General features: G+C 41.6%; 1 protein-coding gene across 3 annotated transcripts in view; it reads right to left on the bottom strand.

Annotated features, from left to right (window-relative positions):
* Nucleotides 1-25842, bottom strand: part of LOC111979509 (TGF-beta receptor type-1) — a 113583-nt gene that overhangs the window by 38052 nt on the left and 49689 nt on the right. For all 3 annotated transcript variants that reach the window (XM_024010102.2, XM_024010101.2, XM_070448863.1), the window contains 7 exons: nt 25077-25331; nt 16720-16956; nt 13566-13796; nt 12962-13129; nt 12620-12776; nt 1375-1499; nt 358-488 (listed from right to left, as the gene is read on the bottom strand). In XM_024010102.2, coding sequence (XP_023865870.1) covers nt 358-488; nt 1375-1499; nt 12620-12776; nt 12962-13129; nt 13566-13796; nt 16720-16956; nt 25077-25331 — 1304 coding nt within the window. The remainder of the gene's footprint in view (nt 1-357; nt 489-1374; nt 1500-12619; nt 12777-12961; nt 13130-13565; nt 13797-16719; nt 16957-25076; nt 25332-25842) is intronic.

Here is a 25842-nt window from a genome sequence, read left to right as displayed (position 1 = left end):
TCGGCCTGGGATGCCTAGGCTCTGGCAGCAGCCATTGTAACCTTGCAGGAGATGATCAGATTATGATGCTTTATGACTGCAAATTGGATGTAATCTAATTGTCTGTTTCCAAGCAATAAAAATTGCATCAATAAAGCCAGAGAGAAAGTGGATCTGGTGATGAAGTGGGAAGGCTGCTGGCAGAAGACCAAAGAGGGAGAGAGTAATAGAGGAAACAAAAAAAAYGAAAAAGAGAGAGAAAGCGAGAGAAAGAGGTGAGGCAGACAGTTAAGAGACCGACCAAGAAACAGAGAGAAACAAACAGATGATATTCCCAAGGGAAGTAAAGCAAGACAAGAAGCACATAGTATGTCATACCTCGCAGCTCTGCCACCTGTTGGGGATGTTGGCCCGTAGTTTCTGGTCACACACCACCCTCCTCATCTCTTCCACCGAGGGGTCTGACTGGACCAGGTCATAGTAGGGCAACTGGTAGTCCTCGTGGATACCTGGGGAGCAACAGACACSGGATGGGATTAGACACAAGGCCAATGGCAATCTAGGATCAAATTCTGACAAAGTGTTGAAAATATCAGAGAAAGGCAAATGATGACTCCAAGCCTTAGAGGGACAGACTAAACTAGAGTCAGAGTGAGTCTCACAATATATCCCAAACCTTGGGCCTTGTGTCAGTGGCAGGCTGCAATGTGTAAGACATGAGGCTTTCAGAAATTAGCCGCGGTCCTTGGGGCCAAAACGACTCTGTGTGATAAGAGCTAAAAGGAGCGTAGTGTTATCTCCAGTGGTGGGTAAAGTACTCATTGTCATACTTGAGTAAAAGTAAAGATAACTTAATAGGAAATGACTCAAGTTAAASCCACCCAATAAAATACTACTTGAGTAAGTCTAAAAGTATTTGGTTTTAAATATACTTAAGTATTAAAAGTAAGTAGAATTGCTAAGATGTACTTATGTATCAAAAGTCAAAGTATAAACCATTTCAGATTCCTTATTTTAAGCAAACCAGATGGTACAATTGTTTTTTTTAAATTTTAATTTACAGATAGCCAGGGTCACACACCAACAGTCAGACATAATTTATGTCAAACATTTGTGTTTAGTGAGTCCGCCAGATCATAAGCAGTAGGGATGAGCAGGGGTGTTCTCTTGCTAAGTGTGTGAATTGGACCATTTTCCTGTCAAAATGTAACGAGTAGTTTTGGGTGTGAGGGAAAATGTATGAAGTAAAAAGTACATTATTTTCTTTAGGAATGTAGAGAAGTAAAAGTAGGCAAAAATAAAAATAGTAAAGTAAACTACAGATACCAAAAAAAAACTACTTAAGTAGTAATTTAAAGTATTTTTACTTAAGTACACTACACCACTGGTTCTCACCTCCTATTGAGCATCTCCGTGCGATCTCCCAGAACACCAGGCCCATGGCGTAGATGTCTGCCCGCTTGAACGACTCAAAATGCTTCATATTGATTGAGTCATCCAGGACTTCAGGGGCCATGTACCTGAGGAGACATTCACCAGACAGTTCTCTTTAGCCTTTCAGACACAGGGTCGACAACATGAGCTCTTTACTCACTCTTCATTCTCAAAGAGTATCCTGAGTGACCAGGGTGAACAAGTGTCCTCCCAGTTAAGAGGTACTGAATGTACTATGCTGGTTTAAACATGAACGTTCTAAAGATGAATATTCTACGCTGACCTTTTCTGATCCAAAGCTCCAATGACGAYCTAAAATCCTGATTTAAACATCCCTGTACAGTCTCAGTCTATTGTCTAATCCTTTACTAGGTGATGATCTGATCGATGCGAGCCTTGCAGTGTCGTCAGGAGAGTAAAGGGCAGGAGCRAGAGAAAAGGGCTGTAGTAGGTTAGAGGTCACAAGAAAGGTCAAACCCAGACAACACTCAGGATTTTATTACTGACTTGTCACTGACTGCAGTGCAGCGGTGTGTGGTGGGAGGCCTGCGTGTGAGTGCACATGTGTGTGTGTAAGTGTGCATTGTGTGTGTTCCTGCGTTGAAGGGACAGTTGGCAGCAGACGCAGAGCGACATAAGTGAAGGGGATTGGCTGTGACATGCTCCTGCACAATGCTTGCTAGTGTCTGCTGAGACCAGCCAAGCCTCCCAGCACTGCTCTACACGCCTCATGATGCAAAACATCACAATCAACATGCCTCCCTCACACTCCCATCCATCCCTCTGTATAGCCTTAGCTTGACACAGGTAACCATGTTCACACCCTCATCTATTCTTTTACACATCAAATCTCACATCCTTGCTAATTCCTTTTAGCACTGGAAACCACACTGGAGTGGACACATTATTTCTGTCTTATAATTAARAGGACAATGTACATTTGTGAGAAATGGCATTAGTGTAGAAAATACAAGCAATGCAGGCAATACTTTAAAGACATGCTCCGGAACTCTGGTGACTACTAAGTATATTTTAAATGTGTAGTTCATACAAGCATAATCTATGAGCAGAATTACTGTCGAACCTTAAATTTTCTGGAAGCTGTGCTGCGCAATTTCCCCTACATTATCCCCCCGCCAGCCCCCTAGCGATTAGAGTCCTAGCCAATGAGTTTTAGCACCTTGTCATTTGAGTGACATCTAACAAGATGCACACAGAAGAGTGAGAGAGTGAGAGTGAGTGAGAGAGAGAGAGAGAGCAATGATGTGGTGCATACAGTGCTGTCAAAAGTTTGGACACACAGTGACCACAATGACCCAACCTCAACCCAATTGAGATGGTTGAGGTCATTCGAGACTGTTAGAAAAGCATTCCAGGTGAAGCTGGTTGAGAGAATGCCAAGAATGTGCAAAGCTGTCATCAAGGCAAAGGGTGGCTACTTTGAAGAATCTCAAATATATATAATATATTTWGATTTGTTTAACACTTTTTTTTCTTGTTTACATGATTCCATATGTGTTATTTCATAGTTTTGATGTCTTCACTATTATTCTACAATGTAGAAAATAGCAAAAATACAGAAAAACCCTTGAGTGAGTAGGTGTCCAAACTTTTGACTGGTACTGTATCTGCACATGTGACATAGTACACTATTTTCAGGAACCACTTTTAGCTCGTGAGCGCTACTGTCAGAACTACTGGCTAAAAAGTATAAAAAAGAACCGGAGAATCTTTAAACTTCTACCTGAGAAAAGTAATGGACCAAACAGATCAGATTTCAATACTTTGCCAACACATGCTCCGTCTACAGAGCCGTTTAAGATTTCAGGGATAAAGCTGTATCTACTCCTCAGCACTCTCTCTCCCCCTTCATCACTCCTCAGCTCTCCCAATATCACCCACAGGCATCTAATATCAACAGACTCTGTGATTTTCCCTGAGCGCAAGCCACAGACAGACTCAATACTGACGGCACACTAGTAAGGGCATACACAGCCGTGTGGATTAAGGCATCAGAGAAAAACAATGTAACCTGCACTCAAGTATAGTTATGGTTAATCCAAATAAGATTTCAAATTACGTTAAATATACGTCTGTGTTTCTATATGTGTTCTTGTGTTTCAAGTTTTATTACTCGTATTTACGGGATACACATGGTATACACTGTCCAATGAAATGCTTACTTGCAGGTTCCTTCGACAATGCAACAATACAAAATAAAATATAAGAATACAAACAAAGTAAATGGCTCAGTGGAAAACAATAAACATTAGCATAAGAATAAACATTTAGAATAAGTATAATACATGAAGGCACATGTGTGTGTGGATGTATCCCCCCAGACAATGGTTTCCCTGTGCAGTGTGTTTGAATAAAATCAACTATACTGAACAAAAATATAAAACGCAACGATTTCAAAGATTTTACTGAGTTAGTTCATAAGGAAATCAGTCAATTGAAATAAATTAAATTAGGCCCTAATCAATGGGCAAGGTTCACCCACCTTGGAGGGCATAGGCTCACCCACTTGGCAGCCAGGCCCACCCACTGGAGGTAGGCCCTGCCAATCAGAATTAGTTTTTTTCCCAGGGCTTTATTACAGATAGAAATACTCCTCAGCACCCCCACACAGACGATCCCGCAGGTGAAGAAGCAGGATGTGGAGGTCCTGAGCTGTTGTGATTACACGTGGTCTGCAGTTGTGAGCATGCTTGAACATCCTGCTAAATTCTGTAAAAGGACGTTGGAGGCAGCTTACGGTAGAGAAATTTACATTCAATTCTCTGGCAACAGCTCTGGTGGACATTNCTATTTTCTACATTGTAGAATAATAGTGAAGACATCAAAACTATGAAATAACACATATGGAATCATGTAAACAAGAAAAAAAAGTGTTAAACAAATCWAAATATATTATATATATTTGAGATTCTTCAAAGTAGCCACCCTTTGCCTTGATGACAGCTTTGCACATTCTTGGCATTCTCTCAACCAGCTTCACCTGGAATGCTTTTCTAACAGTCTCGAATGACCTCAACCATCTCAATTGGGTTGAGGTTGGGTCATTGTGGAGGCCAGGTCATCTGATGCAGCACTACATCACTCGCCATCTTAGTCAAATTGCCCTTACACAGCCTGGAGGTGTTGGGTCATTGTCGTGTTGAAAAACAAATGAAATCCCATCTGGTTTGCTAAATAAATCACTGACAGCGTCACCAGCAAAGCACCCCCACACCACCTCCTACATGCTTCACAGTGGGAACCACATATGCGAAGATCATCGGTTCACCTACTCCGCGTCTCAAAAAGACACGGCGGTTGGAACCAAAAATCTAAAATTTGGACCAAAGGACAGATTTCCACCGGTCTAATGTCCATTGCTCGTGTTTTTTAGCCCAAGCAAGTCTCTTATTCTTATTGGTGCCCTTTAGTAGTGGTTTCTTTGCAGCAATTTGACATGACGGCCTGATTTACACAGTGTCCTCTAAACAGTTGATGTTGAGATGTGTCTGTTACTTGAACTCTGTAGCATTTATTTGGGCTGCAATTTCTGAGGCTGGTAACTCTAATGAACTTGCCCTCTGCAGCAGAGGTAACTCTGGGTCTTCCATTCCTGTGGCGTTCCTCATGAAACCCAGTTTCATCAAAGAGCTTGAAGGTTTTTGCGACTGCACTTGAAGAAACTTTCAAAGTTCTTGAAATGTTCCATATTGACTGACCTTCATGTCCTAAAGTAATGATGGACTGTCGTTTCTCTTTGCTAATTTGAGATGTTCTTGCCATAATATGGACTTGGTCTTTAACAAATAGGGCTATCTTCTGTATACCACCCCTACCTTGTCACATCACAACTGATTGGCTCAAACGCATTGAGGAAAGAAACTCCACAAATTAACTTCTAACAAGGCACACCTGTTAATTTAAATGCATTCCAGGTGATTACCTCATGAAGCTGGTTGAGAGAATGCCAAGAGTGTGCAAAGCTGTCATCAAGGCAAAGGGTGGCTACTTTGAATAATCTCACATATATTTTGATTTAACACTTTTTTGGTTACTACATGACTCCATATGTGTTATTTCATAGTTTTGATGTCTTCACTATTATTCTACAATGTAGAAAATAGCAAAAATACAGAAAAACCCTTGAGTGAGTAGGTGTCCAAACTTTTGACTGGTACTGTATCTGCACATGTGACATAGTACACTATTTTCAGGAACCACTTTTAGCTCGTGAGCGCTACTGTCAGAACTACTGGCTAAAAAGTATAAAAAAGAACCGGAGAATCTTTAAACTTCTACCTGAGAAAAGTAATGGACCAAACAGATCAGATTTCAATACTTTGCCAACACATGCTCCGTCTACAGAGCCGTTTAAGATTTCAGGGATAAAGCTGTATCTACTCCTCAGCACTCTCTCTCCCCCTTCATCACTCCTCAGCTCTCCCAATATCACCCACAGGCATCTAATATCAACAGACTCTGTGATTTTCCCTGAGCGCAAGCCACAGACAGACTCAATACTGACGGCACACTAGTAAGGGCATACACAGCCGTGTGGATTAAGGCATCAGAGAAAAACAATGTAACCTGCACTCAAGTATAGTTATGGTTAATCCAAATAAGATTTCAAATTACGTTAAATATACGTCTGTGTTTCTATATGTGTTCTTGTGTTTCAAGTTTTATTACTCGTATTTACGGGATACACATGGTATACACTGTCCAATGAAATGCTTACTTGCAGGTTCCTTCGACAATGCAACAATACAAAATAAAATATAAGAATACAAACAAAGTAAATGGCTCAGTGGAAAACAATAAACATTAGCATAAGAATAAACATTTAGAATAAGTATAATACATGAAGGCACATGTGTGTGTGGATGTATCCCCCCAGACAATGGTTTCCCTGTGCAGTAGGACTGTCCCTGACAACAACAAAAAATCTTGGTCGACCAAGAGTTGTCTGTTCTTTCTTTCAAATTTTAAAATGTGTATTTTTCCATATACACACCATATGTGTTTGAATAAAATCAACTATACTGAACAAAAATATAAAACGCAACGATTTCAAAGATTTTACTGAGTTAGTTCATAAGGAAATCAGTCAATTGAAATAAATTAAATTAGGCCCTAATCTATGGGCAAGGTTCACCCACCTTGGAGGGCATAGGCTCACCCACTTGGCAGCCAGGCCCACCCACTGGAGGTAGGCCCTGCCAATCAGAATTCGTTTTTTTCCCAGGGCTTTATTACAGATAGAAATACTCCTCAGCACCCCCACACAGACGATCCCGCAGGTGAAGAAGCAGGATGTGGAGGTCCTGAGCTGTTGTGATTACACGTGGTCTGCAGTTGTGAGCATGCTTGAACATCCTGCTAAATTCTGTAAAAGGACGTTGGAGGCAGCTTACGGTAGAGAAATTTACATTCAATTCTCTGGCAACAGCTCTGGTGGACATTCCTGCAGTCAGCATGYCAATTGCACAATTCCTAAAAACATGCGTTGCACATTTTAGAGTAGCCTTTTATTGCCCCCAGCTCAAGGTGCACCTGTGTAATGATCATACTGTTTAAATCAGCCTCTTGATATGCCACACCTATCAGGTGGCTGGATTATCTTTGCAAAAGTGAGCATTTCTCCAACAGGGATTGAAACAAATTTGTGCACACAATTTGAGAGAAATATTATTATTTTTTGCGAATGGAAAATGTATGTTTTTTTTGTTTGTTTGTGAAACATGGGACCAACACTTTACATGTTGCGTTTATATTATTAGAATTTTACCCTCTTTTTCATGATATCCAATTGGTAGTTACGATCTTGTCTCATCGCTGCATCTTCCCAACGGGCTCGGGAAAGGCGAAGGTCAAGCCATGCGTCCTCTGAAACATCACCCACCAAGCCGCACTGCTTCTTAACAGCTGCTCGCTTAACCCGGAAGCCAGCTGCACCAATGTGTTGGAGGAAATACCATTCAACTGACGACTGAGGGGCTAAACCTGCCACAAGGAGTCAATAGAGAGCAATGGGCCAAGGAATCCCCCCGGCCAAACCCCAACAATGCTGGGCCAATTGTGTGCCGCCCTATGGGACTCCCGGTCACGGCCGGCTGTGATCAAACCCCAGGTTGTAGTGATAACTCAGCACTGTGATACAGTGCCTTAGACCACTGCGCCACTTGGAATGCCCTGCGTTAAAATTTTTGTTCAGTATATATACACACACCTGATGCTTTAAGCGCACTATTTTATTACAAAATTKACACACAAATGACTCAAGCAGGAGCCCGATGGCCACGCTGTGGAAAATAAAACTGGCAGCGAATGCCTGTGTGACTGGTACAAGTTCTGGCTCTCCTCCCTGCTGCAGTGAAAGACATCCCAGCTCTTTGCATGAAACGTATGCGTTGCATGCACGTGAGAAATAGGGCCTGACCTATAGACTATCATAATCACATCAATAAAATTGACAGCAAAATGGATGCTGAGAACATGAAAAAGAAACTCAAAACGGGTGAATGTTTACTGGTTGCGGAGAAGGGAAAGGGGAAGTCAGATCTGTGGAAGACATTTGACAGTTGTGTAAACTACTGGAGATCAAGAAAAAGGATGGTATAAGAGTAAACACTGCGTGAGTATTATAAACTGGTACTGTTAGATTACAATATTGCACTTTTTTTCCTGACCATTTGGAACAGTGTTAAACACTAAATAAATGAATTGTACCAGAGACAGTATTTTGTGTGTGTGTGTGTGTGTGTGTGTGTGATAAAAATATACAGTTGAAGTCGGAAGTTTACATACACTTAGGATGGAGTCATTAAAACTAGTTTTTCAACCACTCCACGAATTTCTTGTTAACAAACTATAGTTTTGGCAAGTCGGTTAGGACATCTACTTTGTGCATGATATGTAATTTTTCCAACAATTGTTTACAGACAGATTTTTTCACTTATAATTCACTGTATCACAATTCCAGTGGGTCAGAAGTTTACATACACTAGGTTGACTGTGCCTTTAACTTCTCTAGGATAGGGGGCAGCATTTTCACTTTTGGATAAATAGCGTGCCCAATTTCAACTTCCTTCTACTCATCATTATTAGTAGATTTGGATAGAAAACACTTTGAAGTTTCTAAAACGGTTGAATCATGTCTGTGAGTATAACAGAACTTATGTAGCAGGCAAAACCCAGAGGACTAACCATTCAGATTCTTTTTTTGAGGTCACTGTCTGTTCAATGATTTTTCATTGGGATACTAGATTTCTAAGGGACTTGTTTGCAGTTCCTACTGCTTCCACAGGATGTCACCAGTCTTTGGAAATTGGTTGAGGTTATTCCTTTGTGAAATGAAGAAGTACGGCCATCTTGAATCAGTGTAACGTTATGTGTACTGTTTGAGAGTTGCGCAAGACTAGAAAAGTAGCGTTAGTTTGTTGTCCTCCTGTATTGAAAACAGATAGACCCGTCTTCAATTTGATCGATTATTAATGTTTAAAAATACCTACAGTTGTATTACAAAAGTAGTTTGAAATGTTTTGGCAAAGTTTACACGTAACTTTTGAGATATTTTGTAGTGACGTTGCGCAAATTGGAAGCTGTTTTTCTCTGGATCAAACGCGGCAGATAAATGGACATTTTGGATATATATGGACAGAATTAATTGAACAAAAGGACCATTTGCAATGTTTATGGGACATATTGGAGTGCCAACAAAAGAAGCTCGTCAAAGGTAAGGCATGATTTATATTTTATTTCTGCGTTTTGTGTTGCGCCTGCAGGGTTGAAATATGCTACACTCTCTTTGTTTACTGTTGTGCTATCATCAGATAATAGCATCTTATGCTTTCGCCGAAAAGCCTTTTTGAAATCTGACATGTTGGCTGGATTCACAACGAGTGTAGCTTTAATTTGGTATCTTACATGTGTGATTTAATGAAAGTTTGATTTTATATCATTTTTTATTTTATTTGGCGCTCTACATTTTCCCTGGCTATTGGCCAAGTGGGATGCAAGCGTCCCACATATCCCAGAGAGGTTTTAAACAGCTTGGAAAATTATGTCATGGCTATAGAAGCTTCTGATAGGCTAATTGACATCATTTGAATCAAAGCCACTGCTCCAAAACCGCCACAGAAAATCCCAGACTACGGTTTGCAACTGCACATGGGGACAAATATCGTACTTTTTGGAGAAATGTCCTCTGGTCTGATGAAACAAAAATTGAACCGTTTGGCCATAATGACCATCGTTATGTTATGTTTGCAAGCCGAAGAACACCAGCCCAACAGTGAAGCACGGGGGTGCAAGCATCATGGTGTGGGGGTACTTTGCTGCAGGAGGGACTGGTGCACTTCAAAAAATAGATGGCATCATGAGGAGGGAGGTTATGTGGATATATATGAAGCAACCAGCTCAAGACATCAGTCAGGAATTAAAGCTTGGTTGCAAATGGGTCTTCCAAATGGACAATGACCCCAAGCATACTTCCAAAGTTGTGGCAAAATGGCTTAAGGACAACAAAGTCAAGGTATTTGAGTGGCCAATCACAAAGCCCTGACCTCAACCCTATAGACAATTTGTTGGCAGTACTGAAAAAGCGCGTGCAAGCAAGGGGCCTACAAACCTGACTCAGTTACACCAGCTCTATCAGGAGGAATGGGCCAGGAATTCACGCCAACTTATTGTGGGAAGCTTGTGGAAGGCTACCAAAAACATTTGACCCAAGTTAAACAATTTAAAGGCAATGCTCACAATACTAATTGAAGTGTATGTAAACTTCTGACCCACTGGAATGTGATGAAAGAAATACAAATCTGAAATAAGTAATTCTCTACTTTATTCTTACATTTCACATTCTTAAAATAAAGTGGTGATCCTAACTGACCTAAGACACAGGAATTTTTACTAGGATTAAATGTCAGGAATTGTGAAAAACGGAGTTTAAATGTATTTGGCTAAGGTGTATGTAAACTTCTGACTTCAACTGTGTATGTGTGTATATATATATATATATAAAAAAACACACACACACACGTGTCAAACAGATCAAAATATATTTTATGTGAGACTCAAAGTAACCACCCTTAAATTMAAAAAAGATTACAGACCGTGTCACCAGCAAAGCACCCCCACAACATCACACCACCTCCTCCATAATTCCCGGTGGACTCTACACATGCAGAGATCATCCATTCACCTACTTCGCATCTCACAAAGACACGGCGGCTAGAACCAAATATCAAAAAATTTGGACTCCACTGGTCTAATGTACATTGCTCATGTTTCTTGGCCCAAGCAAGTCTCTTCTCAACCCAATTGGGATGGTTTGGGATGAGTTGGACCGCAGAGTGAAGGAAAAGCAGCCAACAAGTGCTCAGCATATGTGGGAACTCCTTCARGACGGTTAGAAAAGCCTTCCAGGTGAAGCTGGTTGAAAGAATGCCAAGTGTGTACAAARCTGTCATCAAGGCAAAGGGTGACTACTCTGAAGAATCTCAAATACATTTTGATTTGTTTAACACTTTTTGGGGGGTTACATGATTCCATGTGTTATTTCATAGTTTGGATGTCTTCATTATTATTCTACTATGCAGAAAACAGTACAAATAAAATAAGAAGTAGGTGTGTCCAAACTTTTGACTGGTAACAGTCCATTACTTTAAGACATGAAACAAACTCCAAGCGGGCCGTCATGTGCCTTTTACTGTGGAATAGCTTCCATCTGGCCACTCTACCACAAAGGCCTGATTGGTGGAGTGCTGCAGAGATGGTTGTCCTTCTGGAAGGTTCTCCCATCTTCACAGAGGAACTCTAGAGCTCTGTCAGAGTGACCATCGGGTTCTTGGTCACCTCCCTGCCCAAGGCCCTTCTCCCCCGATTGCTCAGTTTCGCTGGGCRGCCAGATGTAGGAAGAGCCTTGGTGGTTCCAAACTTCTTTCAATCAATAATGATGGATGCCACTGTGTTCTTGGAGACCTTTAATGCCGCAGAAATGTTTTGGTACCCTTCCCCAGATCTGTGCCGCGACACAATCCTGTCTCGGAGCTCTATGAACAATTTCTTCGACCTCGTGGCTTGGTTTTCGCTMTGACATACACTGTCAACTGTGGGACCTTATATAGGCAGGTGTGTACCTTTCCAAATCATGTCCAATCAATTGAATTTACCACAGGTGGACTCCAATCAAGTTGTAGAAACATCAAGTATGATCAATGGAAACAGGATGCACCTAAGCTCAATCTCGAGTCTCATAGTAAAGGATCTGAATACTTATGTAAATAAGGTATCTGTTTTGATTTCTTATACAAATTTGCAAACATTTCTAAAAACCTGTTTTCGCTTTGTCATTATGAGGTATTGTGTGTAGATTGAGGAGGAAAAACATGTATTTAATCCATTTAAGAATAAAGCTGTAACGTAACAAAATGTGGAAAAAGTCAAGAGGCCTGAATACTTTCCGAATGAACTGTATATGGATGATGTATAAAGCCAGGCACATTTAACAGCTAGGCTATTGATTATAGACCGAATTAAGTTGGGGTTTCCTCTTTACTACATTTTATCAAGATAATTAAGGAAAGGGCTGTTTTCTCACTCCGCTGCTGCCTCTGCTGCATTGTTCTCAAGACCAATATGCTGGTTAACTTTAATATTATGCACATATGAACATAGGAAAACAATTCAAAGGCGCACTGAAGATGATGTTTCAGAACTGCGTACAGCGACCGCTATCCAACGCAGGAGAAAGCACATTTGTTATGAAATAATATATTTATTTGTGTTGTACAATTAGTTTTACACAACATGCCTTATGCCCGATGTCCACCAGATGCATATACATTTTGTTTTGCCGGATACCTAGCCCATATTTTCCGTACAATAAAGCAAGGCACGAGTTAAATACTGAACGCAGGACCGCAGCYTAGTGTGTGTTGCGTGCTGCTCCATTGACAATGAATGACTTCCGCCGGAGCGCCATGAGTTTGATGCATCTGGTGGACATGAGGCCTTRGAGTGATGGACCGTGCCATCCCAGGCGGCTCCGCAATGGATTAGTCCAYCGAGACAGGCGCGTATCAGACAGGTGTCTTGCGCACCAACATTTTTAAATTGCAACTGCTCGACTAAAGACATTTCGGTCGATCAACAGCCTATCGACTAATCCTCTAAATGGAGTCAGCCCTACTGTGCAGCCAGTCACCTCTTGGTTCCCACTCTGTGATTGGGGGCGATGTCGATGGTGTCGGTGGCGGAGTCGTGGCGGACAGCCAATCCCAGGTCAGCGATGCAGCAGGTACCATTCTTCTTCACCAGGATGTTCTTAGACTTCAGGTCGCGGTGGGCGATGGCTGGTTTACCTGGGGGGAGGGGGAAGAGGGTAATGAGTAAAAAGAGAGGGAGGGAGAGAGAGAGAGAGAAGTGGAAAAGGAAAAGAGCTATACAGAGAAAGGAAAAGCTGAGTGCAGAGTAAAACCACCACATTTCATATCTCTATATGTACGTTATGTGGATACATGTGCCACATTTGATTGGTCCTCCTCACCTTGCGTGCCAACAATCTCCATGTGCAGGTGAGCCAGGCCACTGGAGGTGGACAAGGACAGCTTGATCATGCCCTCCACTGTCACCGTGTACCTGTTCAAGTAGTCAAACAGGGAGCCGTGCTCATGGTAATCTGATACCAGCCACAGCTGGGTCCACGTGCCGTTATCTTTGAGGAGAGCAAGGACAGCGAGAGGGGCAAAGGGAGGAGAGTGTGAAAGAGTGAGCTACCGTATCCTATTCCACAGGGAAACACTTTACATAACGAATGCATTTACAACAGATTATCTCATCAGTGAAAGGCTGCCTGCTAGCATCCTGACAATACTGTCTGGGTCCCAGCCAAATACACAGTTCTCACTGCTTGTCAGCTGATTTAGGCATGTGTGGCTTCTAAGTACACTGACACAAAATTAAGAGCATTATAGAAGTCATAGAAAATAGAACCAGTACTGGGTCATGTTCAGTAGGGCACACTGTATAAAAATATTTTACAACAGAAAATAAAAACCTGGCCACTTATTGGACAAGTTCAGAAAGTACGTTCCTGTTTCTAAATGTTTTCTCCCAAATGAACACAACCCTGGCCCAATGTGCCCTCTGACCTTTGTTGTCAGCGGCGATGAAACCCAGGATGTTCTCATGGCGCAGCATGACCGTCTGGTAAATCTCAGCCTCGCGGAACCACGAGCGCTCCTCCCGAGATGAGAAGATCTTAACGGCCACCTCCTCTCCACGCCAGCGGCCCCGCCACACCTCCCCGAACCTCCCCTTCCCAATGCTCTCCTGCAGGATAATGGTCCTTGCTATGGTCCTCTGCACCAGCAGAGGCAGGCCTGCAGAAGGGGATGGAGAGAGCACAGTTATCATGAGGCAAGGCTTTTAGGATAAGTTTGAAAGCAGTTCAAGCAGACCTTGAATAAAAAGCAAGCCAATAGATCCAAAATGTGTCTTTCTGTTGATAAATCCAATGTGTGCTCAAGGCCAGATTTTAAAAACATTGAGGGAGACAATGTACAGTTGTGGCCAAAAGTTTTGAGAATGACATAAATATTAATTTTCACAAAGTCTGCTGCCTCAGTTTGTATGATGGCAATTTGCATATACTCCAGAATGTTATGAAGAGTGATCAGATGAATTGCAATTAATGCAAAGTCCCTCTTGCCATGCAAATGAACGAATCCCCCAAAAACAATTTCCACTGCATTTCAGCCCTGCCACAAAAGGACCAGCTTTCATCATTGCAGTGATTCTCTCGTTAATAACACAGGTGCGAGTGTTGACGGGGACAAGGCTGGAGACACTCTTTCATGCTGATTGAGTTCGAATAACAGACTGGAAGCTTCAAAGGAAGGTGGTGCTTGATTCATTGTTCTTCCTCTGTCAATCATTGTATCTGCAAAGGAAACACGTGCAGTCATCATTGCTTTGACACAAAAAGGGCTTCACAAGGATATGCTGCCAGTAAGATTGCACCTAAATCAACCATTTATCGGATCATCAAGAACTTCAAGGAGAGCGGTTCAATTGTTGTGAAGAAGGCTTCAGGGCGCCCAAGAAAGTCCAGCAAGCGCCAGGACCATCTCCAAAGTTGATTCAGCTGCGGGAGCGGGCACCACCAGTACAGAGCTTGCTCGGAATGGCAGCAGGCAGTGTGTAGATGTGATCTGGACGCACAGTGAGGCGAAGACTTGTTCAGAGGATGGCTCTAAGGTGTCCAAGAATGGGGGCTAGCAAAGAAGCTACTTCTCTCCAGGAAAAACATCAGGGACAGACTGATATTCTGCAAAAGGTACAGGGATTGGACTGCTGACTGGGGTAAAGTTATTTTCTCTGATGAATCCCCTTTCCGATTGTTCGGGGCATCAGGAAAAAAGCTTGTCCGGAGAAGACAAGGTGAGCGCTACCATCAGTCCTGTGTCATGTCAACAGTAAAGCATCCTGAGACCATTAATGTGTGGGGTTGCTTCTCAGCYAAGGGAGTGGGCTCACTCACAATTTTGCCTAAGAACACAGCCATGAATAAAGAATGGTACCAACACATCCTCCAAGAGCAACTTCTCCCAACCATCCAGTAACAGCTTGGTGATGAACAATGCCTTTTCCAGCACGATGGAGCACCTTGCCATAGGACAAACGTGATATAACTAAGTGGCTCAGTGAACAAAAMATCAATATTTTGGGTCCATGGCCAGGAAACTCCCCAGACCWTAATCCCATTGAGAACTTGTGGTCAATCCTCAAGAGGCGGGTGGACAAACAAAAACCCACAAATTCTGACAAACTCCAAGCATTGATTATGCAAGAATTGGCTGCCATCAGTCAGGATRTGGCCCAGAAGTTAATTGACAGCATGACAGGGCGGATTGCAGAGGTCTTGAAAAAGAAGGGTCAACACTGCAAATAYTGACTCTTTGCATCAACTTCATGTAATTGTCAATAAAAGCCTTTGACACTTATGAAATGCTTGTAATTATACTTCAGTAGTCCATAGTCACATCTGACAAAAATATATAAAGACACTGAAGCAGCAAACTTTGTGGAAATTAATATTTGTGTCCTTCAAAACTTTTGGCCACGACTGTACAGTAAGAAAACATCAACAGTCAGACCTGCAGCTATCTGAGAATAGAACAAATTAACACTGTCTGAAGAGTGACGGTCTTCAATGTCCTCTCATTCTCTAATTTGGAGGTCCTCTGTCTGGTTTCATCTGGTGTATGTGTACATAAAACAATCTAGAGYGTGCTTCTGCCCACATTCCGGCTGCCTGGCTGGTCTGCATTCTTTCCATTCTCTTAAACCTGGGCATTAAAACTCAATGAGCGGAGAGAATAGCCAGCAAGTTCGTACCAGTTCGAAGGGCAGAGAAAAACAAATTCTGTCCCGACATCGCTTCAACAGAGGGTTAATTTTTGAAGMAAACTTCCATTGCCCTAACAAGAGTTACTAAATAACTTAATCTCCAGTTCTATGGACAGTTAATGTAAAAGCCCTCAGAGGATGATGGCCACACATAAGATGTCAAAAGGGTTGGCTGTAAGAGTATGTGATGAGGCTATGATAGGTCAAAACTATGTGATTGGAAACATGAATTAGATTATATTTCTCTGATTGAATGATGGTCCTCGTCTGGTAGCAGTATGTCACAGTCTAGCCGGCTGCTAAGCTGATGTATTAATGAACACACGTCTCCTTATCATTCACTAAATCAGTCATAGCGAAGAACATTTCCAGCAGCATATTGGCTCTCATCTCGCAAACCACTCTATTGGAATTTAACAATTGAAGAGTATTGAACAACTTCTTCAATACAACCCACTGAGTATATGAGAAACTAAGAGCTTGCAAGGTCAGTTTTGCAGCTCTATGGAAACAACTTCTAAGCCTTTTCAGAACAACTTAYATAAGCAGTCAGTAAATGACATTGGAAAGTGCCTACAGACAGACTTGTCCATTGGGCTGATATAACTATGACACAAATCCTCAAAGTATCCCCCCACCTCTAGATGGAATACTTTAAATCAATCCTAAGGGAGATTATAGCACTCCAAGGTGTGAAACCTGTATTGGTAAAGAGATGGGACGCTAATATGTTAGCTTCAGGAACATCTTAATGAAGATAAAACTGGACAYATTGTACAGAGCATTATGGGTAATTTAATTGATCATGCTACACCTCTAAGCTCAGCAATCTGTTGAAAATGTATCTCCCATAGGTTGTGATGAATGTACAGTACATCAAACTACAAAACCCACCTGATCCGGAGCCTGAGGTGGTCATGTCGTAGATGAGGTCTTTGAGGGTGTGGCCGTCGGCCAGGAAGGGGTGGTCCATGGTAGGGTCTTCCTCGTTGGGCACGCGGCGGTGGACGACAGAGCGGCTGTGGCACACGTAGAACACCAGCAGCAGCACAAAGCACAGCACACACACCGGCCCTGCGATGACAGCCGCCAGGGCTACTGGGCTCAGGGGAGGCGTACGGGCTGTGGGGACTAAGAAGGGGTGGGGGGGGGATCCAAACGCTGATTACTTTTTTGTACAACACCCCTCATTTTGATGTCCCCACAAACGACTTCAACGATAGGCCGTCTCAGTCTGAAGTATGTAGCAAACATAGAGAAGGGGAAAAAATTATGTTTGAGTCATCAGGCAACCGGCTATCACTAAATCGCAGGAAATCAGTCAGTCATACTCATTGCTGGCTGTTTAGTCTGTCCGTAAGAGACAGTTTCCATCAAAATAACTTCCTTACATAATACACACAGCWTTTTTGGGAGTGATAAAGCAGGAACTGATAGGATTCCTTTGAAAACATTGCAACAGCCTTGTTGAAACAAAAGCATTTCCCAATACTGGCTAGACTTTCTCATATTGACTTGCTGAGAATCATAAAAGTGTATTCTGCACACAGCGCTGAGACGTGAGAGTGATCAAATATTAAAATGGTACTTTCGGTCAGGCGCTTTCTTTTCTCAGAATAAGGGCCGTCGTGGGACTTCATTACGAAGAATCAAAATATGCTTCTGGAGCTTTTAAAGCGTTCAACTGCCTGGCCACTGCTTGTCAAATCTTTCCAATATTCACAGCTGCACACATACAGAGGAAGGCTTACTAATGGCTCTGCTATTGCTATGACACAGCTGAATGACACTACTGTATGGTGAGACAGAGGACATCTGCTGACTATCATACTGAAAAGCACAGCATGGAGGCAGTTTCAGACCCATGACCAAGAATGGCAGCACTGAGGTACTTCTTTCTGACCACAAGAGCTAAACCTGACAGCGTGTCCAAGCAGGGACATTGCCTCAGACATAAACAATATTCAGTGACATATAGGGCCAGTTTCGTTATCAATGATTAACCCTCTAGAGTCTAAGCTGGTGGCTAATTTGATGAAACTTTTGGCATTACTGCCATTAKCTCATAGAAATGCATTGAATAACAGATCCATTACATGGAACAACAGATAGTCAAAAAGGAAGTTTGTTCTGAAGTGTCTGTCCTATATCTGAGAGATATAAGAAAGATAGGGAAACACGGACATGAATTTAACCCCATAAATTATCTCCATATATACTTCCATWMATTTTTTTAACTAGTACTGGGAACCTTCAGACAAATTTTGTGAGCAAACCAACCGACAAGCACGTGTTTGTGAGAGTCWTCTTGCCAGAGAGGTCATAATAGTTTTTAGGCCAAACCGTTCGGATGTAACAGTAGATTTCATGAGAAGAACATTGTTTTTGTTATGTCTCGGTCTGACTAACATCCCTCTAGCTCTGCCACCGTTCACCGCAGATGCAGAAGGGCGATATCGGCGGATGCGGTGGATTGAGACGCATCCCATGCAACAACAAAAAACATCTCCAGCTTAAAACAGACAGATTTTGATGGGGATTWTTTTAGTTGACTGGTTGATTGTTTGGTCGATAGGCTGTTGGTCGGCCAAGATTTTTTTAGTCGAGCAGTGGCGCAAATATATTTTAAAAATGAATGCCACACGAGGAGGCCATGGGGATGGCTCACCGGTATGACATTCACCTCAAATTACCATCAATTCTAATCTAAAATGTTATTTTGATTACGCTAATTTCTGTTAATGCATTCAATATATTATTATTAYTACAGTCTTACTGTTGTCATTGTAGGAGTGGACACGTTGTTTGCAGAGCGTACAACCTAGGCTACACTTGTGAGAAGTTTTGGTTTTTTATTATTCCATTTACGAGTTGTCAATTTATTAATTGTCTTTTGTTTGGAGCGGTCCTATCAATCTTGAGTAAGCACACACACCTGATTACGCATAGAAGTAGGCTTAGGCTACCTGCCTTGCGTGAAAATGTGGAGACTTATAAATGCCCATTTGGGGATCTGATGCTCTTTCTGATTGTCTTAACTCAMCATCACTGTGTAGCTTCTCAAAGTAATTTGTTTACCTGCTGTTTGAGGCGAAGAAAAGTCTGTTTTTACATCCATTGAGAATGAAAATAGTTCAAGGTAGCCCATTTGAAAAATCTTTCCTACTCTCTCCCTTTCAATAACCACTCAGAGTGAAAGGGGRAAAAAAATGTAATGCTCTGATTCGGTGGAAACGTCATAAAATGGGCCTACCTGATTATTTCTTATCCCTTACGCAACTAGCCCACAGTTGTGTCTTTCCGGAGCTCAGTGGCCCAGGAAATTGAGGGCCCAGAATATTTTGTTAAATGTTGCAAGTTTGCTAGCACCAGCTTCAAGYCGGACAAAGTTAATAGTTAATACGTTTCAAGKTCCTTGCACACAGGCCATGCGTAGCCAATGTGATTTATAGGATCTTTTCTACAGGCTGCAATGTTTTTATTCGAGTGGCTTTATGTATGCTATTGTTACATATTGGCAATGGAAGTTACTTTTAGATTTGTATAATTTTCATGTGATAGAATTTGGATGAACMACATGACATTGATTTTGAGATATGAAGACTATTATTAATTAAATGAAACTGTTCCACCAAAATGGGCACATGAAAATCCTAACTGGCAGGCAGATCAGTAGAAATTATACTGTAGGAGAAGGGTTTAGACTAAAAAGCATGTTCAATGGAAATTGAATTTGCCTCGGTGTCCAGCAGGGTTTCTGTTGTGGGGCCTGACAACGTGACCGGCAGAATTTTTACCCATATGCATTAGTAGGTGTGTAACTCATTACCCACTGTGCTCAGAATGACAGAAATAACATTTAGATTATGGTAACTCATCTTAACAGAACATGCAACTTCTGTAATGAAGTCAATAAAACGTCATTTCCAAAATGCAATTAGCGGGAAAACACCATTCTAMACAGCACACCTGATACCAGTGCTTCCATGTGACTGAGATGATAGGCGGTGCGGTGCGTGAGTCAAGTTTGGGGAAGCACATTTTCACTATAAAAATGTACCTTTTTTATTATAAAGTATTCCATGCATCATCACATTTGCAGGCTTATGTAAGATAGCYTACTATTCCTTATGTGATGAGTAAATTGGATAGTCATAATTTAGGATAGTCATAGCTATGGGTTCATATTTCATAAGGCAAGCGACAAACTGAAAGAGCAGCAGAATGGCAGCAGAATGGCGGAAAGATTCAATTGTACGAATGCAGGGGACATACTGGTATTCTACTGTAGAATAGTGAGTGGAGGATCTTCAAACATGCTTTACAAATAATTGTGTCACCATCAGTTCTCTGCATCACTGTTTAGTGCGTCACACAATACCAAATGAATTCGGGTAATTCTAAGTAACAGAGACTCAGATTTTTCACTTCAAAATGTCAAACCACAAACTAGTCTCAGAAAATGTCATATTATTCTGTACATATGATATGTTACATTTGGTAAGGTTACATATAAATGTGAACGACAAGCAACCCAAAGAATGAGAGTTCAAATCTCATCATGGACAACTTTTGCATTTAAGCAACTTTTCAATTACTTAGCATTGTTGGAGTCAGGATAAACTTTGAACATTGAGATATTAAATAAATGATAGATCAGAAGCATAGAATATAAGGAGTGAAAGAGACTGGGTTTTATGTCAGAAGTTAATKATTTTCTATAGAAAGACAGAGTGGCTTTGGAATGTGTTGGGTGGATGGGAGGAGATCACAGGATTGCTATAGGGGAGCGGATGGACATCTGTGTATTAGGTGAAGGAGGGGTTGAGGTCAGAGTAAGTTAGATCCCCTGAATGGAGCAATAAGGGTTTATTACCCCATTACCCTCTTCCTGTGGAACCATAAGCTGTAAGGATTGGAGAAGAGGAGGCGTGTCTAAAGTGGGGTATACAGTTGAAGTCGGAGGATTACATACACTTAGGTTGGAGTCATTAAAACTCGTTTTTCAACCACTCCACAAATTTCTTGTTAACTTCTCTAGGGTAGGGGGCAGCATTCGAATTTTGGATGAAAAGATGCCCATATAAAACTGCCTGCTACTCGGGCCAGAAGATATGATATGCATATAACTGTGTAGATTTGGATAGAAAACACTAAAGTTTCCAAAACTGTTAAAATGTGTCTATGAGTATAACAAACTGATTTGGCGGGCAAAAACCTGAGAAAAATCCATTCAGGAAGTCGGATTTATTTTGGTTTTGTAGTTTTCTATCAAATCCATTACAGTATCATTGACTTAGGACTCAAATTGCAGTTCCCATGCCTTCCACTAGATGTCAACAGTCTTTAGAAATTGTTTCAGGCTTATATTCTGAAAAATTAGGGAGTAAGAGCAGTCTGAATGAGAAACCCCCGTGTCACAGAGCTTTTTCATGCGCACGACCGAGAGAGTGCCTTTCATGTTTACCTTTTATATTGACGACATTATTGTCGCGTTTAAATATTATCGATTATTTAGGCTAAAAACAACCTGAGGCTTGAATATAAACATCGTTTGACATGTTTCTATGAACTTTACAGATACATTTAGATTTTTTGTCTGCCTGTTGTGACTGCGTTTGAGCCTGTGGATTACTGAAGAAAACACGCGAACAAAAACAGAGGTTTTTGGATATAAAGAGAGACTTTATCGAACAAAAGGAACATATTGAGTAAATGAATGTCTTCTGAGTGCAACCATATAAAGATCATCAAAGGTAAGTGATTAATTTTATCTCTATTTCTGATTTGTGTAACTCCTCTACTTGGCTGGTTACTGTTTTGAACGATTTGTCTGCTGGGCTATGTTCTCAAATAATCGTAAGGTATGCTTTCGCCGTAAAGCATTTTTTTAATCTGACATGGATTCACAAGAAGTTCATCTTTAAACCTATGTAAAATATGTTTTGTTTTCTGAATTTGTATAATGAGTATTTCTGTATTTGAATTTCGCGCTCTGCAATCTCACTGGATGTTGGCCAGGTGGGACGCTAGCCGTCCCACATACCTCTCTAGGTAAAGCAGACTATAGCGTGAGCCCTTTTGGAGCGACAATAGCTTCAACCGGTACCCTAGGACCACAGGAATCAACTTATGTGCATAGACTCAACACCAACAGCGACTTTTGTCCTCCACACAATTGTTTCATAGCATACCAACACTCTATTTGCGCACTGAGTATTCACAATCCAACCGAGTGGCCGTTCAGCAAAGTATACAGTAACACTAAGTCTCTACTTGTGCTAGCCTTAAACAGCTCCTAGAAAAAAGATTCCAGGAAAAGAATTATTGTATCATAGGATTCTTTAGTAAGCTTTCTGATAGCTCCAAGCCAAGTTAGACATACAATTGAAGCTCAATTTGCTGCAGGATATCGAAGACCGTGCTGGTATGTATTCGAAGCGGTCGTAGCCTCCAAAACTCCCAGTGCCTCTTTGCCTACATTCATGTGCGGGAAAGTGACATCAAAAAGAACATCAGCCAAGAACCTACGAGAACAGGCACAAAATCTATACTCAGACCAGCCCTCCACAAGTCTAGTTCGATGCGCGTGGGAAGTGCATGCACCACAAACAAGCGAGCTGTAAATGTCGTACCGTCTGTTCCATTTTGAACAAACGGAACTCACGTAGACCGCAACAGTAAAACCCAAAGTCAGCCCCACATACAGCCGTGAGTCATAACACCCATCATGCAGAAGTGAGACCACTCCATGTGACTCCTAGAGATGAACGATACATCTGGTGGTACAAAACAACACAATCAGCGCATCCACTGACCCGATACATTGTGAATGAGAGTCTCTCGACCAGAAACTGTACAAATAGGCTCTACGTATAGGCTCCACACGCTAAAACGACGCCCTACCAGTCAGCGAAGAGCGAGCGCATACCTGATCCAAAGTGGAAGAGGATGCCCGCCAGCACTTAGATAAGACAGCCGAGCGTGGACGTGCAAAGACTGTCCAAATAAAAAAGCCTGCGATAACTCCAACGATCTCTGCGCAGAACTCGACCAGCGAGTACGAGTCCAGCATATGCAGGGCGGGCCAACAGGCCGGCAACAGGGCGGGGTGTCCAGATGGACACTACCTGTTTATTTATGGACCAGATTGTCGTCCGCTGAGTACAGTCAGTAACCACAAACAAGTGAAGATACATCGAGCCGGTTGACGCGCAAGGCAAATAAACAGCCAAGACCAATCTTTCGAAGAAAACAATGAGAAGAGCACCGGCAACGCAAGTGTCCGCAAGGAATGCAAGAAAGCCAAACACCAGGCAGCCCAAAACACATTGACAAGGAAGCGACGTGAAAAGAAAGGAGGTGCAAGGGGAAACTGGGGCACATCTGACAGTGAAGCCGAGTAAAGCCCGCGGAGGGCAGTAAAGCAACCTACGTTAGTAAGATATTGGAAGGCAAGAGAGCAAGAGACACTCGAAGTTGTGGGGAGGAGCCACGAGGCGCACATCACGGCATGCTATTTGCGCAGTGCCAGAAGGGAACTGAGACTGACCACTCAATTCAGAGTCACATAAGTTGATTTGAGTCCAGTCCTTACATAGATGTTGCAAACGTGAGGCGGAAAATCTTATGTGGGATATATTGAAAGCAAACATCTTCAAGACATCATCAGGACAAGTTAATAGAGTTGTGTCGCAATGGGTCTTCCATATGCAATGACCCCCAAGCATACACTCCACAAATTTGTTGGCAAAAAAGCAAAATTGGCTTAAGGGACAACAAAAGTCAAGTATTGGAATGGCCATCACAAACCCTGACCTCAATCCTATAGAAAATGTAGGGCATGAACGGAAAAGCGTGTGCGAGCAAGGAGGCCTACCAAACGCTGACTCAGTAACCAGCTCTGGTCAGGAGAAATGGGCCAACATTCACCCAACTTATTGTTGGGACAGCTTGTGGAGGCAAACCCAAATGGTTGACCCAGTTAAACAATTTAAAGGCAATGTACCAAATACCAATTGAGTGTTATGATAAACTTCTGACCCCACTGGGAATGTGATGAAAGAAGTAATAGGCTGAAATAAGATCACTCTACTATTATTCTGACAGTTTCACATCTTAAAATAAGCGTGGTGATTGTAACTCGGATTAAATGTCAGGAATTGTGAAAAACTGATTTGAAATGTATTTGGCTAAGGTGTATGTACATTTCCGACTTCAACTGTATATACTTGTGATGGTGAGATTTTTGTTGTTGTGTCTGAATACAGCTGTGTCGACCCTTTGGGAAGAATTAAACTTGGTTAAGCTTCTCTAGTGTCTGCGAGTTATTTACTCTGAAAAATAAGAACCTAACAGCATGTAAGATTACCCCTAGCCTAGCTAATGTTAGCTAGCTAGAATTCGTAACATTTTGTACGTTTTTCTAAGTCGTGAAATATTGTATGTTTTGCAAATTCGTAACATATAAAACATTAATGTTTTGCAAATTATTAACATACTGTATAATACAAATTGTAATTCATAACATATCATATGAAATGGGTGATGGACATCCACAAATTAATACATACCACACTAAACATAACATTTCATACTAAAATGGAGAGTCCCGAATTTACATACTGAATAATATGAAATGCTCTGAGACCAAGTTGAAAACCAATTACTGCAAAGTTAAACAAACCATAAAAAACTATGCACAAGGACTACTTTCAACAATTTCCACTGAACATGTAAAAGAAAATATTTACTTGAAGAACAGTGCAGATGCAAAGTTTAGTAACAGAATGACGGTTTGTGCGGTCATTTTGTTACCAAACTTTGCATCTGCACTGTTCTTCGAGTAAATGTGTTTTGTAAAAATGTATGTGGAAACTGTCAAAAGTTGTCCTTGTGCATAGAGTTGTATGGTTTAACTTTGCAGTCATTGGTTTTTGTTTGACATCTATTCTAAAGGGAAAAATCGGAGTCTCCATGTCATTGTTACCGTGTTGTTGCCCATTCCTAATCCCTACCCCAAAGCATTTTTGTATATCTGAAATGATTGGGAAAGTATAAGCAATATGGTAATATGATGAGCGGTATGGTAATATGTTGGGCAACATTTTCACCATACCACTTCCTTCTATTTACTCCCTTCAGATCTAYTGTACACAGTTGCACTGCAATTGCCTATGAACTAGTGGTGGATTTGGGACTGGGCATGCGAGTGTGTGAGAGATGAGATTCGAGCCATATCAGACACTTACATGTCAACGAGTAGTCGCCCGGATCGGAGTCTTTGTTACACATGTCTGTGTTGCAGCAGACAGGGACCACCCCAGTGTTCTCTTTTTTCGATGGGGCGCAGACAAATGGCCTGTCCTTAGGGATGAGGTCTGCCTCAGGTAAACACATGCTCCCCTGTGCCACCATCTTACTGCCTGACTTCACGAAGGACACAAAACACAGGCCGTCCGTGTAGCAGGTGCTGTTACTACACCACTGGCAGTGGCACTGTAATGCTAAAGCAGGAAAGAGAGAAAGGTTGTTAGTGATTACACATAACACAGAGAAAGAAGGGACATGGGTCTTTCTATAAACTAAGGTATCCGTGAGCATTTCTTGTAGTGGACAACTGTTTGGAGCTGATACAAAGTAATTAACGACCACTTGCCTTTTTGTGTCAAAATATTAARCTGTAAAAGGGGGAACATCGAAACTTTCAATATTATTCATGAGTTGAATGAAAACCTGTTTAAGCAAGGGGTGTTAACTTTTAAATGTTAAAAACAAAGTTGGGATCTTTAACGTTAAGAAAAAAAATCACTAACCAAAAAAAACAATGTTACCCAATTAATTAAATCACAGTGCAGTTATCACAAAACATTATTTTCGGTGTCATAGCAAATAGGTGAATTTACAAGGCATGCAAGACATTGCAAGATGAAGATTACCAAAACATACAGTGCATTCGGAAAGTACTCAGACACTCAGCACATTTTGTTACGTTATAGCCTTATTCTAAAATGGATT

Source organism: Salvelinus sp. IW2-2015, linkage group LG19, assembly GCF_002910315.2.
Source record: "Salvelinus sp. IW2-2015 linkage group LG19, ASM291031v2, whole genome shotgun sequence".
Lineage (NCBI taxonomy): Eukaryota > Metazoa > Chordata > Actinopteri > Salmoniformes > Salmonidae > Salvelinus > Salvelinus sp. IW2-2015.
Note: the sequence above shows the minus strand (reverse complement) of the source record. Positions and strands in the feature narration are given on the sequence as shown.